The sequence below is a fragment of the Mercurialis annua genome, linkage group LG2 (genome assembly GCF_937616625.2).
Source record: "Mercurialis annua linkage group LG2, ddMerAnnu1.2, whole genome shotgun sequence".
NCBI lineage: Eukaryota > Viridiplantae > Streptophyta > Magnoliopsida > Malpighiales > Euphorbiaceae > Mercurialis > Mercurialis annua.
The window spans coordinates 19,425,914-19,442,129 of NC_065571.1; the positions used below are offsets into that span (position 1 = coordinate 19,425,914).

The following is a 16,216-nucleotide window of genomic DNA, read 5'->3' on the forward strand; positions in this document are numbered from 1 at the left end:
CTACTCTTTAAAAACTCAATAGTTGAATAAAATATATCTTTACCCCATACGTATGTCTTCAAATTTTCCAGTACTTACTAAATGAAAATGACAATCACTTACTGCTGAATTAGATCTATTGTTATACAAAAACAACTCAATGAAATAGAAAATAGCTAATTTTAAAGAATCTTCTTCACAGTCCCATCTTTTCAACAAAAAACATTTTTTAATTGATTTCTTTGTGATCTTCTTTAAGCCAGTAAAATACTTGATTTTTAATTCACAATAATCAATTGAATAATCATTTCTATCAACATCGCCAATGCACTTCAGTCCGGTAATTAAAGCAAACTCAGAAATTCCAAATTTCAGATACTTACCAGATATCTTAACCCACAACTCATAAAAGTTAGGTTGTTTTACTTCTCTTAGTAATAAAGAATGAACCAACTGTATTTGTAGAATAAAAGCTTGCATATTTAAAAACTTACCAAAGCAAGTTTTAGCAAAAAAGTCTAACATTGAAGCAGAAAGATTAGATTTAATGTTACTAATTACATCAACTCCTTCAGTATGTCCAATCTTCAGAAAAAAGAAAAAACATTAATAAAACACTAACAGAACACTATAAAAAACATAAAATAAAAAAATATGTATTAGTATAGTCACGAAAAACAACAGATTCAAATTGAAAAAATATATTAGTATATTAATGAGAATTAGAAACAGCTTCTAATAGCAAAAATTTAACAATATCCATTTAATATAAAACAAATAATATATTAAAATTGAAAACAAAATCAACATAAGTAAGATAAATATAATAATATTCTAAATCAAAGTAGATATATACCTTAATATCAGCTGTTGTTTTCGATATAACTGAATCATTAAGTTTCAATTTCTTCGTAGGTAGTTTTTCACCAGTTTTTCGCTTTTTGCAAGGACTGGATTTTTGTCTACAAATAACTGATGTTTTAGGCAAATCTGAACTTTTAATAGAATTATCATGAAGACTAAGAGATAATCGAGTATTCACCATTGCAGAGAAATCAATTTGTTAAGAAAAAAATTAAATCGAAAAAATAAAATTTCAGAATGCATAAGACGTTGATGTAGAATAAAAAGGATATGAAGACACGTGTGTAAGTAAAAAGAAGAAAAATAACATATAAACAACAAATAACTAAAAAACCATAGTATAATATAAACCATAATAAAGCCTTTACTTAACTAATAATTTAAATAATGTTATATATATACATATTAAAAAAAATTAATATGTAATTTAAATATAATTATAACAACATGTAATATAAAATTAAATAAAGAAGAATAAACTAAAATAAAATAAAATAAACAGATGATATATGCAATAAAAAAATAAAATTTAATTACATATTTGCAAATGACATAATATATAATTTATACATCAAAAATACATCGCAAAAGCACCATAATAGATAAAATTTCATTAAAAAAACAATAATAAAAATATACACTAAAATAATTATGGCCCATACAACAATTGTATGGGCCAAAATATAGATATTAACAAATGGGCTTTTACTAATATCTTAAGTATTGACAGCATAATGAAACTTAAAATTAGAATTTATTACAATTAATTATCTTTTATATAAACAACTAAGACTATTCTCCTTCAAGCATTATACTCTAAACAAACAGAACAAGTTTCAAAAAACAATAAATACAAAAATGTCTTCACCTACAGAAAGTGAGGTTGAAAACTATTTTACCCTGAGTGAAGAAATTAGCTTCAAATTTTTTGTAACACCAAGAACACCAAAATTTCAGAAAAGAGTTGCCAAAAATGGAGCTGTAAGTTTAAAAGTTTTATTAAATCATCACTATTTATTTAGTTAGAGTTGATAAAATATATAGAAATTTTATATATTTTTCATTTAATCATGATATCCAGACTATACCTTGGAGCTTTTATAAGGAGAAGCTGAAGAATAAGAAAAATGTAACTCTCACTTCGGGCTATATAATGGACGGATGTGATCTGCTGGTGTATGAAAACAAACATAGCTGTCATTTCAGCATGAAAGGATTCAAGCAGTTCATAAATAGTAGTAATATAGAAATTGGAGATTTACTTCAATTTTATTTTATTGGAAATAATTTATTTTATGTTGAGAATATGTAATATAGAAATTTTTAATTAAATGAAAAATCATCGTTTCTATATTCTCAGTCTTACCTCGTATATTTATGTATGTTGTTTATTTAGTTTATTTATGGTGTATTTTTAGTGTATTTACACTAGTTTTACACTAAACATACACTAAAATCACCATAAGAATATAGAGTTAAGAACCATTCATTGCATGCGTGACACGTGGGCCAAAATAATTATAAAATTATAAATCTTTGTACAACTGAACAGTTTATTCTATGATGTATTTTTGGCCCATACAACCATTGTATGGGCCAAAATATAAAAATTAAAAAATAGGCTTTTACAAATATCTTAAGGGTTGATAACATAATGCAACTTAAAATTAGGGTTATTAGTATTGATAAACTTCTATATAAACCACTAAGACTACGCCTACAAGCGTTATACTATAAACAAAAAGAACAAGAATCAAAAAACCAGAGCAACAAAATGTCTTCATCTTCTATCACGATCCAAAATCTCGAGCCGTGACCGGCGCTAGGAAACGGGAGTGGTTGCTCCGGAATCCGTAGCAAGCCTAAAAACGAGTAAATTTGTTTTTCGCAATATAATGTATAATATAAACGAAACGATCCTTCATAAAACGTTTTCATAAACTTGAAATATTTACAATACTTGTAACATCGTCTGAAGCGATGTACGATAAGTCAGGGTCTTATTTTGCGATGTCACACATCAAGCATAGCCCGGTTTGCAAAATAAAGTAAACGGTTAAGAGCGCAGTTTAAAACTTTATTTACATATCAGAGTTTGGATAAAACATTAAAACCGTTCAACTAAGCCATATTTATAACTAGGACTTGACATCTACTGCAGTACTATCGATCGACGTCTTCTTATTTACATACTTCCAAAATACAGACTTCTGAACAAGGATAGAAGTCCATCACGTCAAAACATTTTACCTGAAAGGAAAGACAGTTTGGGAGTCAGTCAACGTTGAGTGCGTTTATAGTTTACAAGTGAGTATTATTTAAAAAAAAACAATGCTATAAATATTTATTCATATGTATCCAAATATAAATTCTGAATGAAATCCTACACCCAAGTAAAACATTCATATTCGAGAATCATTATAACCATAGTATATAACATCACATCATTTAATCCTTAGTGGTACGGTCCCGAGATAGTTCGACCAAGTTACCGCTACCACGTGGCATAGTCCCGAGATAGTTCAACCGAGTTACTCATGCCACTACTTAATCTCAAGGTGTGAGTCTCGAGACAGTTCGACCGAGTTACTCACTAGATACGGGTCCCGAGATATTTCCACCGAGTTACCCTCGTATCTATAAAAAAACATAATCCTCCTTCCGATTTCACATCTCTAATTATAAAGCGCTCAGATCAAAACTGGTGATCACACAGTTCCTATTGCCGCCCAATAGGAAAGCTTGTTCCATCGAACTTACATTGGTTTTAAAACAATGATGCATGTCATTTATAATAAACATTTTAATAATAAAATAATGTTATGCAATTTATAAAAAAAAATTTGCATTTAAAAGTAATGCACAGTTAATACGTCAAATGTAAACGTATATAAACTCACCGTTTGCTACTCCTAAAACCTCGATCGACTAATTGCCGTCTAGCTTAAGGTGCTCCTTGTCCGTTAGCTGCGTTCCTTGCCGGATCTAGATAAAATGTAAATTAACTTAAATAAGATTCTAACTCGATAGACCTATAGACTTTATGTAAAACGCAACTTAATTTGCCATAATTAAATCACGTCCAACCTTGACGTAAAACTAACTAAACAAAACCTTTTTAAGGTCTAATTAATCATTTTCATTGAAGTTTAGTTCAGCTTCTATCTCCAATTTCATACAATCCCAAGTCCAAGAATTTATTAAATAGAAGTTTACAAACTTCTAACAACTTGCCGTCAAAAATTTGCTTATCGACAAAGATTGTAAATGACTAACACATCCCGAACTCAATCTCGACACTTTGAACAGCTAACATTATATTAGTATTCAACTTATCTCAAATTCTCAAACAACATATCAACGACTCAATTTTACCTAAGCGTTACGATTTAATCGTAACTTAAACTTCTATTTATAATCTTTAACATATAACTCTCTTCCATTTTTCATAATCAATCTTAAATATCATTTTAACTAACTAATAACTAACCTTAACTTAACCTTAAATTATATATATTCATACATTTTTGTTTTCCATTTTTCCAACTCTTTTGAACATTTTCTTAACAACATAATCCATTTTAACAACTCGTCAAGTTCACGTTTTTTTAATTCAAACTAAAAGGTATTCGAGGGAGGGTCGGGATCACGTCAATTTCTTCTCTCCCCCAACGTCCGAGGGCTGCAATTGCAGCCCTCAAAGGGCTTCCTCAGCTCTGCTCTTTAGAGGAGAGCTCCTGCCCTGCGGCAGAATTCTGCTGAAGCAGAATTTTGCCCGTAAGGGCTGCTTTTGGTGAGCAGCGTTTGCTGCTCGCCGGAGGTATCTCCGGCTGTCGGAAAACCTTACCCTAACACTCCTAAGTTCAGCCATCACCCTACCCCTTTCTTTGTTCAATTTCACTATCAAACAACTCTCAAACTCACAAAAAACTTAATAACAAACATTAAATACCAAAGCTGAATTGAAACACCTATATTCACAAAAATCTAATCATTTTCCAATCCATGAATCTCAAGTATTAACCAAAAAAAACCTTAATTAATGAAGCTATAGTGTTTACCTTTAATGAATCCATGATTTGCCTCCAAAAATCTTAAGCTTTGGTGAGAATTTTGATGGAGATGGTGATGGGTTGGTGTATTCGGCAAAATGGAATTTCTTGGGAGGGTTTGGTAGCTTCTTGAAGACTTAAAGGTATGAAGATTATGATCACCTAGTAATCTTATCTAGTGGCTTTAATTGGCAAAAGTTCCAATTTAGTTTCTCTAAGTTTCTTTACAATTTAGTCCCATTTCCGTAACTTACGTCGTACTAAACTTCAAAACGACTTTGAGATTCAATTAAACCTTCACACTAATGTCTTGACAACACTATACGGATATTTACATCTAATTTATTAATTAGGAACTTAATTATTTTATTTATTTATTTTGTTTTTATTTTTATTTGTCCTTAATTATCATTCTTTGTTTTGCTTATAATTGCTCCAGCGAAATAAAATTTTACGTTTAAACTAATATTCTCAATTACTTAAATTATCCAAGGCCCGTCAATATTCTAAAGTCTAATCTCTTTTCCGTCTTTCTTACTTGAACTTCTAAACTCCAAATTTTTCCGGTACGAACTATTCCTTAAAAATCTTACGGGTTATTACATTCACCCCCTCTTAAAATAAATTCGTCCTCAAATTTAAACTTTAGTTACGTACCAGGGTCAAACATGTATGGATATTTTTGTCTCATACTATCTTCTGTCTCTCACGTACATTCTTCGATAGAATGATTTCTCCAAATAACTTTCACCATTGGAATCTCCTTGGTGCGTAGCTTTCGCACTTGTGAGTCAACGATCTCTAACGGTTCCTCTTCATACGTTAATTCCTCACTCACTTCCACTGTTTATGGTTGGACAATACGGGAGGGATCTGATACATATTTTCGGAGCATAGAGATATGAAACACAGGGTGAACCTGTGACATGTCTGGTGGTAATTCCAACTTATAAGCCACTTTTCCGATACGTTCCACGATTACATATGGACCCACATATCTTGGAGATAATTTTCCTTTCTTGCCAAAGCGAATTACACCTTTCATAGGTGATACCTTGAGGAAAACATAGTCTCCAACTTGAAATTCTATATCCATCCTCTTCGGGTTTGCGTAACGCTTTTGTCGACTAAAAGTAGTATTCAAGCGTTGCTTAATTAATGGTACTTTTTCTGATGTAACTTGTATAATCTCTGCTCCGGTCAATTTTCTTTCCCTAACTTCCTCCCAGCAAATAGGAGATCTACATCTGCGTCCGTATAGAGCCTCATAAGGAGCCATCTCAATGCTTGAATGATAACTATTATTATATGAGAAATCCACTAAGTGTAAATAGGTATCCCAACTTCCTCCAAAATCCAAAATACACAGTCGAAGCATATCTTCCAATGTCTGAATTGTCCTTTCAGACTGACCATCTGTCTGAGGATGGAAAGCAGTACTAAAATCCAATTGTGTACCTAAGGCTTTTTGCAAGCTTTTCCAGAAGTGTGAAGTAAAAACTGAACCTCTATCAGACACAATTGACACAGGAACTCCATGTAAATTGACAATTTTTTCAATATACACTTGTGCCAATTTTGCTGCAGTATGTGTCGTCTTTATGGGGATAAAATGTGCTGACTTTGTCAGACGATCCACAATTATCCAGATAGAGTCGTAACCTTTCTGCGTCCTAGGTAAACCAACCACAAAGTCCATGGTAATCCTTTCCGACTTCCACTCTGGAATGGGTAAAGGTTGTAGGAATCCATATGGTCGCTGATATTCCAATTTAACTTGCTGACAAGTCGGACACTTGGCTACATACTCTGCATTATCTCTTTTCATCTCATTCCACCAATACCTTCATGATACATCTTGGTTGATCCAGGATGTATACTATACGCAGTTCTATGGGTTTCTTCCATGATTTTCTGCCTTAATCCTTCCACATTCGGCACGCATAACCTTGTACCATGTTTTATCATTCCATTGTCTATGCTAAAATCCTGACTCTTTCCTTGTTGAACCTCATCCATTAATCGTTTTAGTTGAGGATCATCCACTTGCAATTTATTGATTTGGTCATCCAATGTCGATTTAATGCTTAACTGAGCTAACAGATTCCCAAGGTTTGAAACTTCAAACTTAACTCCTTGACTAAACAACTTGTGTATTTCTTTAGCTAACGGCCTTCGCCATATTGTTGCAATATGCGCAAGAGTACCTGCAGACTTTCTACTCAGGGCATCCGCCACTACATTGGCCTTCCCTGGATGGTATTGGATAGTACAGTCGTAATCTTTCAATATTTCTAACCATCTTCTCTGCCTAAAGTTTAGTTCTCGTTGATCAAATATATACTTTAAACTCTTGTGATCCGTGAATATCTCACACTTTGCTCCGTACAGGTAGTGTCTCCAAATTTTCAACGCAAAAATCACTGCCACTAATTCTAAATCGTGAGTTGGACAGTTCACTTCATGCTTTTTCAGCTGGCGAGAAGCATAAGCTATTACTCGACCATGCTGCATAAGGACACACCCTTATCCAACTCTCGAAGCATCACAGTAAACTGTGAATCCTTTCGTTCCTTCGGGTAAAGCTAACACGGGTGCTGTCGTTAAGCATTCCTTCAGTTTGAGAAAACTGGCTTCACATTTATCTGTCAAATCAAACTTAGCGTTCTTCTGGGTTAGCTTGGTTAACGGAGCAAATTTTTTTGAAAAATCTTGCACAAATCGTCGGTAGTATCCCGCTAATCCCAGGAAACTACTGATCTCCGTAACTGACTTAGGTCGTTCCCATTCCGACACCGCTTCAATCTTCTTTGGGTCGACCATAATCCCATGCTGAGATACGACATGCCCCAAAAACGCTACTTCCTTTAGCAAAAATTCACACTTGGAAAATTTGGCATCGAGCTGATGCTTTCTTAACACTTGGAGTTCCAATCGCAAGTGATGCGCGTGTTCCTACTCCGAACGCGAATATATCAAGATATAATCAATAAACACGATCATAACTGATCCAAAAATGGCTTGAATATTCTGTTCATTAAGTCCATGAAAGCCGCTGGTGCATTTGTCAGCCCAAATGACATCACCAAAAACTCGTAATGTCCATACCGAGTTCGAAAAGCAGTTTGCGAAATATCGTCTTCACGAATCTTTGACTGATGATATCCAGATCTAAGATCAATCTTAGAAAAATACTTCGCTCCTTGTAGTTGATCAAACAAATCATCGATCCTTGGTAGTGGGTATTTATTCTTAATCGTCACTTTATTGAGCTGACGATAATCTATACATAGTCGAAGTGACCCATCCTTCTTTCTAACAAATAGCACTGGTGCACCCCATGGTGACACACTTGGTCTAATGAATCCACGATCAAGTAACTCCTCCAGTTGATCCTTAAGTTCATTTAATTCCGCTGGCGCCATTCGATACGGGGATATAGATATTGGTTTTGTATCGGGAACCAAGTCAATACAAAACTCAATTTCTTGATCTGGTGGTAATCCCGGTAACTCTTCCGGAAAAACATCGGGATATTCTGAAACCACCGGTACATCCTACACCTGGTCACTTTTCTTTTCTATGTCCTTTACTACAGCCAAGAATCCTTGACAACCCTTTCTTTGCAACTGACAGGCTTTAATAGCCGAAACTATACTCACTGGAGACTCTAACTTTTCACCTTGAATTGAAATAGGCTCAACTCCAGGTGGCCTAAACATGATTATCTTCTTACGACAATCTACGTTAGCATAATGCTGAGCTAGCCAATCCATTCTTACTATTACGTCAAAGGCTAATACTTCTAGCAAAATTAGATCAGCGAATAATTCTTGCCCTTAGACGCTCACAGGACAAGAAGGATAGACTATATTAACCTCTATACTTTCACTTACTGGGGTAGCTACAGATAAAGGATGTCATAAATAAGCAGGTTGTTTTTTCAACTTAACATCAAAACTAGTTGAAACAAACGAATGAGTGACACCTGGGTCAAATAAAACAAATGCATCTCGGGAAGCAATAGGAACTGTACCTTGCACGACAGCATTGTAAGCCTGAGCCTCCTGAGGATTCAGCGTAAAAACCCTAGCCTGACTTCCACCTGCTTGTGAAGTCTGACCAACTCCACGACCTCCACCATTTCTTCCTTCTCGATTTGCATAACCTCGGCCCCTCTGGCCAGTAAAGGTACTACCCGTCTGCCCATATCAAGATACTACAGAGTACGCAGGTCTTTGCTGATTGTATGATGGGTAAGCCACTATAGTCATTGACCCTTGAGGTCCTTGCCTTGGACATTCTCTTGCAAAATGACCTTGTTGGCCACAGTTAAAGCATGCTCCCATAGCAAGATGGCATGCCCCAAAATGTCGTTTGTTACAATTCTGACAAAGAAGTGTTCCTATTCCTATGCCGCCCGTAGTCCTAGCACCGAACTTAGCTCCAAAAGTCCCAGTTCTATTACTATGTCTGCCCCTCATACGATCCCGATTACGCTGGGGTCTTGGAAAATTCCTAGTAAAGGACTGAACTGGAGCACTCTGTACTACCTAAGCATATTCACTTCTGGTTGGTACCTTTCTAGAATGATCTGGGAGTCGTCCAAACTGAATCAAGGAAGTCTCGATCTGTCGGGCGCTATCTATCAGATGAACTAAATCCCTATTCACATCTACCATTAAGCTCACAAAGTCAAACCCTAAGCCTCTCATAAACCTAGTGTTCACCCTTACCGGGTCTACCATCAAATCAGGTGCAAATCGACTTAACCTTGTATAATATGTAACATATTCTTGCACCGACCTATCTCCTTTGCTCAGATCCAATAATCGATAACGATGTAACTCCATTACTGAATACGGAAGAAAATACTCCCTGAAAATATTAACAAATTCAGCCCACGTCATTTGACCCATTGTCGGCTGAATTATACGTTGGAACCAGTCCTTTGCTGTCCCTTTCATCGACATTTCCACTAAAATGATCGACTGTCTCTCATTAGCCTGGAGACTTCTAGAGTTACGTTCCACTTCTTCTAGAAAGTCTAATGCGTCTCCGGAACCATCAAATTCCGTTGGCTTAAGGTGCATATAGGCCAATACAATATCCCGATCAGCATTTCCAGCCAAACGTTGCTGCTGTTGTAGCAGCTGTTCTCGTTGCATATTCTGGTTCTCCGCTTGGGCAGTTGCCATAGTTGCAATCCCAGTCAAGAACTGATCCATGTTAAAACCTACAGGAATCGCTGGTTGAGGCATTCCCGGTGCCTGCACCGGTTCCTGCTCGTTGGCAGCTGGGCCTCTACCTCTACCTTGGCCCCTGCCCCTACCTCGGCCTCTTCCATGGCCTCTGCCTCTTCCGGCTTCTCCAACTGGTTCTTGCTGTCCTCCCTGGACAAAAGACTCATCTTGAGCTTCTTTAGCTTCTTCTCCTTATGACACTCGTGGTGCTTCTTCACGTTGTGCAGCAACATGGGCCCTAAGTTGTCTTTGATCATCCATCTGATCAAAGTAAACTATACTACGATCAACAATAACATAATAGTCTTTTCTGAGCTTAGTCTACTTCTAGGCATATGTCAACCCTATGGGCAAGCGCACCTAAATATGCCATACCTATCACATATATAAGACAGGCGCACGTTCCAAGAAGGAAAACTAGAAATTTGAAAAAAAATAAGCAAGGCAATATATAAGACAGGCGCACGTTCCAAAAAGGAAAACTAGAAATTTGAAAAAAAAATAAGCAAGGCAAACCAATGACACGACTTGAATCCTATTACTGCAGTAGTTTCTAGCTTAATCTAGTGACTTCATCAATCCTAGGTACAAACGACCTCGAATGTATACATGCAATGGTCTACGAATCTAAGCCATTGCTCTGATACCAACTTTGTCACGACCCGAAATCTCGAGCCGTGATCGGCACTAGGGAACGGGAGTGGTTGATCCGGAACCCATAGCAAGCCTAAAAACGAGTAAATTTTTTCTTTTCGCAATATAATGTATAATATAAACGAAACGATCCTTCATAAAACATTTTCATAAACTTGAAATATTTACAATACTTGTAACATCGTCTGAAGCGATGTACGATAAGCCAGGGTCTTATTATGCGATGTCACACATCAAGCATAGCCCAGTTTGCAAAATAAAGTAAACGGTTAAGAGCGCAGTTTAAAACTTTATTTACATATCAGAGTTTGGATAAAACATTAAAACCGTTCAACTAAGCCATATTTATAAAAAAGACTTGACATCTACTGCAACACTATTGATCGACGTCTTCTTATTTACATACTTCCAAAATACGGACTTCTGAACAAGGATAGAAGTCCATCACGTCAAAACATTTTACCTGAAAGGAAAGACTGTTTGGGGTCAGTCGACGCTGAGTGTGTTTATAGTTTACAAGTGAGTATTATTTAAAACAAAAAAATGCTCTAAATATTTATTCATATGATTCCAAATATAAACTCCGAATGAAACCCTACACCCAACTAAAACTTTCATATTAGAGTATCATTATAATATATAACATCACATCATTTAATCCTTAGTGGTACGGTCCCGGGATAGTTCGACCGAGTTACCGCTACCACGTGGCATAGTCCCGAGATAGTTCAACCGAGTTACTCATGCCACTACTTAATCCCAAGGTGTGAGTCCCGAGATAGTTCGACCGAGTTACTCACTAGATACGGGTCCCGAGATAGTTCCACCGAGTTACCCTCGTATCTATCAAAAACATAATCCTCCTTCCGATTTCACATCTCTAATTTTAAAGCGCTCAGATCAAAATTGGTGATCACACAGTTCCTATTGCCGCCCAATAGGAAAGCTTGTTCCATCGGACTTACATTGGTTTCAAAACAATGATGCATGTCATTTATAATAAACATTTTAATAATAAAACAAAGCTATGCAATTTATATAAAAGTTTTGCATTTAAAAGTAATGCACAGTTAATACGTCAAATCTAATTGTCATAACCCAATTTTATGAATCGTGACCGGCGTCAGGGTATGGGTAATGTAGTACCAAAACCCATAGCAAGCCTTTAAGAAAACATACAATCACATAAACCTGTAAGAAACCAATGCTCGAGGGCAACCGAGACTTCAGCCTATTTCTAGCAGTTCATAATATTCAACATTATATAACAAGTACTCGTCCAACTACGAGTCTCCAAAATGGCATTCATATAAACCAAAGTAAACAGTATAACATGCCAAAGCAAATATAACTAGTCAGACCAATCCGACAACAACTGAAATAATAATAAAGACTCCTACTTACTACTGTGGTCTAAGAATAAAACAGTTTGACTAAACGAAACCTCCAAGGAAAGTAAAGAATGGAGATCAGCTGACTCTCTAAAAATCATAACCCTGGAAAAATTGGGAAAACAACGGGGTCAGATATACTGAGATGAGTTCATACAACTATTTACATAAATTAAGTGAAAACCTTTAAAAACCTTTAAAAATTTATAAAACAATTTATCATTATGGATAAGCATTAAAACCCTAAACCACAAAAAAATCTAAATCCAGTTGTCGTGTCGGTGAGATGTATCGCCATAACCGATCCCCGATAGTCACTCAAATAAACACGTGAGTCCCAGGAGACGTATCTTCCGCCGGCGCCCTCACTAGGTGATACGTATCTCTAACCTACCTCAAATACCATATGATCATATACCGGTGCGCACGCAGTCTCGATGATGCCCATCGAGTAGCCTGTTCCAATTCAGAGATATAATGCCGAAAAACAGTTTGAAAGCTGTTTATACAAAAATATAATTTTCTTAATAAAGCTGTAAATAGCGATATAAACTCACTGCTTGCAATCCACGTGAGAATCCGAGCAAGCAACCTAATTCTGATTCGCCTCTAAAGTACGAACAGTCGACGAGTCAAGACAATGTATAAAATAATAATTAAAACAGACCCTAACTCTAGGGAGTACTAGACACCACATAAGACTAGCACAACATTCAATCAAAGCACATTTAAACACGGTAAAGCACAATATTCACAAAGTCAACAACAAGTCAAACCTATTGAGTTTCCGCTGAAAACATAGATCGGAAAAAGTAAAATCCAAATTAAAATATTAAATTCAATTTAATAATTCAAATGTAGTGAGATAATTGAGTCATCACGTTGCTCAGTGTCTTCTCACATGTCGGGCGATCACTGTCTACATTCTATCAAAATTTATACCACATTCTATAACCTTAAAAATATTAATTTTTATAAAATAGAAATCATAGTTAAATTGAGATAAAAGTAACCAAAATATTAATCAATTACTTAACAAAATAACTTAATTAATACTTTAAAAGCTAATTTATAATTTTAATCCAAAAGGCTCGTTGAACCTAATTTTTCCCAAAAACAATAATCAAGTAATTATCTGATTATAGGATTATAAAACAATTTTCGTTTCCAATAATAAATATTAAACAACCCAATTAAAATAAAATCAAGTTTTAATTTCAATTTTAAAATAATGTAACCATCGGCCAAAAGTAATTGAATCGGTGACCACAACGTATGGTAAGAATCAAATCAAATGTTATTTTCAGATTAAAATAACACAAACAAATAGTAATTTAACGACCAAATCGCTAATCGGAAGTTTGTTTTTAAAATCGGCATTAGCCCAAATCAGTAGTTCAGATTATGATTATAATAAAACAATTTAGATCTAAAATCATTTCAATAACACTTAAACAATTCAATTCACAATTAATATAACTATATTGTTATGGACTAAATTGTCATATTTTTAAAGTTTAGATGTTAAAGTGTTATCATGAAAAACAAATGGCTTACGTACATCAATTTCCAAATTGAAAGATAATACACACAGAAGAGTGTTATTGCATAGTAACACGTGAAAGAAAAATAATTGAAGTTTTATTTTCTAGTGTGAACAATAATTAACCACAGTATTGATTTTCTTATTGATACACTACCCATTTAAAAGCCCCGTGACTTGTATAACACTGTCTATATAAAAGCACAGTTTGTATACTAGATGATTAAATTACACCATTAAACAAAAAGAATGATTAATCATGCGTTTGAATATAATACCTTACGAGCTAATAGATTTAGAGAGGACGGCGAAGAGAACAATAATAATACTGCGCTTTCTTAATTTTATTTTCAAAGTTTTAGTATATAATCTAGGGTTTGGATATTTATAGCCTATTAACATTTTAAGGTTTTTATAAAACATAAATTTCCAACTTTATCGTTATTATTATTATCCTTATTTTACTATATTATTATTATTATTATCCTTATTATTATTATTATTATTATTAATCTAAAAATAACTACAAGCTTACCCTTTATAATTATTTTATCAATATAGTTATTTTTAATCAAAAAAATAATAATAGATTAATTTTTTTTAAATAAATATTATTAGAATTAGTATTCCTCTAAGCATTGCAGAAAACCCCTCTGACACATACCGATTTTATTTCAAGACCCAAGATTGATCCCCTAGGCACAAGGCACACAAAACAAATCCAATCGACATACCGAAAGTCACACGAGCCAAAACACGATTCCGAGAAATAAAAACAACATCGGAAAGTTCATAAGAACCAACCAGAAAAATACGGGGTATTACATATATAAACTCACCGTTTGCTACTTCTAAAACCTCGATCGATTAACTGCCGTGTAGCTTAAGGTGCTCCTTGTCCGTTAGCTGCGTTCCTTGCCGGATCTAGATAAAATGTAAATTAACTTAAATAAGATTCTAACTCGATAGACCTATAGACTTTAGGTAAAACGCAACTTAATTTTCCATAATTAAATCGCGTCCAACCTTGGCGTAAAAGTAACTAAACAAAACCTTTTTAAGGTCTAATAAAATTTCTTAATCATTTTCGTTGAACTTTAGTTCAACTTCTATCTCCAATTTCATACAATCCCAAGTCCAAGAATTTATTAAATAAAAGTTTACAAACTTCTAACAACTTGACATGTTAATCGTCAAAATTTTGCTTATCGACAAAGATTGTAAATGACTAACACATCCCGAACTCAATCTCGACACTTTGAATAGCTAACATTATATTAGTATTCAAGTTATCTCAAATTTGCAAACAACATCTCAACGACTCAATTTTACCTCAGCGTTACGATTTAATCGTAACTTAAACTTCTATTTACAATCTTTAAAGTATAATTCTATTCCATTTTTCATAATCAATCTTAAATATCATTTTAATTAACTAATAACTAACCTTAACTTCACCTTAAATTATATATATTCATATATTTTTGTTTTCCATTTCTCCAACTCTTTTGAACATTTTCTTAACAACATAATCCATTTTAACAACTCGTCAAGTTCACGTTTTTTTAATTCTAACTCAAAGGTATTCGAGCGAGGGTCGGAATCACGTCAATTTCCTCTCTCCCCCGACGTCCGAGGTCTGCAATTGCAGCCCACAAAGGGCTAGAGCTACTGCCCGTAAGGGCTGCTCTTGGTGAGCAGCGTTTGCTGCTCACCGGAGCTATCTCCGACCGCCGGAAAACCTTACCCTAACACTTCTAAGTTCAGCCATCACCCTACCTCTTTCTTTGTTCAATTTGACCATCAATCAACTCTCGAACTCCCCAAAAACTTAAGAACAAACATTAAATACCAAAGCTGAATTGAAACACCTAAATTAACAAAAATCTAATCATTTTCAAATCCATGAATCTCAAGTATTAACCAACAAAAACCTTAATTAATGAAGCTATAGTGTTTACCTTCAATGAATCCATGATTTGCCTCCAAAAATCTTAAGTTTTGGTGAGAATTTTGATGGAGATGGTTGTGGGTTGGTGTATTTGGCAAAATGGAGTTTGTTGGGAGGGTTTGGTAGCTTCTTGAAGACTTAAAGGTATGAAGATTATGATCACCTAATAATCTTATCTAGTGGCTTTAATTGGCAAAAGTTCCAATTTAGTTCCTCTAAGTTTCTTTACAATTTAGTCCAATTTCCGTAACTTACGTCATACTAAACTTCAAAACAACTTTGAGATTCAATAAAACCTTCACACTAATGTATTGACAACACTATACAGATATTTACATCTAATTTATTATTACGAACTTAATTCTTTTATTTATTTATTTTTTATTTTAATTTGTCCTTAATTATTATTCTTTGTTTCGCTTATAATTGCTCCAGCGAAATAAAATTTTACGTTTAAACAAATATTCTCAATTACTTAAATTATCCAAGGCCCGTCAAAACTCTAAAGTCTAATCTCTTTTCCGTCTTTCTTACTTGAA

At 34.4% G+C, this 16,216-nt stretch overlaps 1 protein-coding gene across 1 annotated transcript; it reads right to left on the reverse strand.

Annotated features, from left to right (window-relative positions):
• Positions 1–9,448: 9,448 nt before the first annotated feature.
• On the reverse strand, positions 9,449–10,123 carry LOC126668344 (uncharacterized). The gene has a single exon (XM_050361549.1). The coding sequence runs from the start codon at positions 10,121–10,123 to the stop codon at positions 9,449–9,451; it is 675 nt and encodes a 224-aa protein (XP_050217506.1).
• Positions 10,124–16,216: the final 6,093 nt, after the last annotated feature.

Excerpts from the sequence above, each read along its gene's own strand:
- LOC126668344 (XM_050361549.1), bottom strand. The coding sequence starts at position 10,123 with ATGGATCAGTTCTTGACTGGGATTGCAACTATGGCAACTGCCCAAGCG.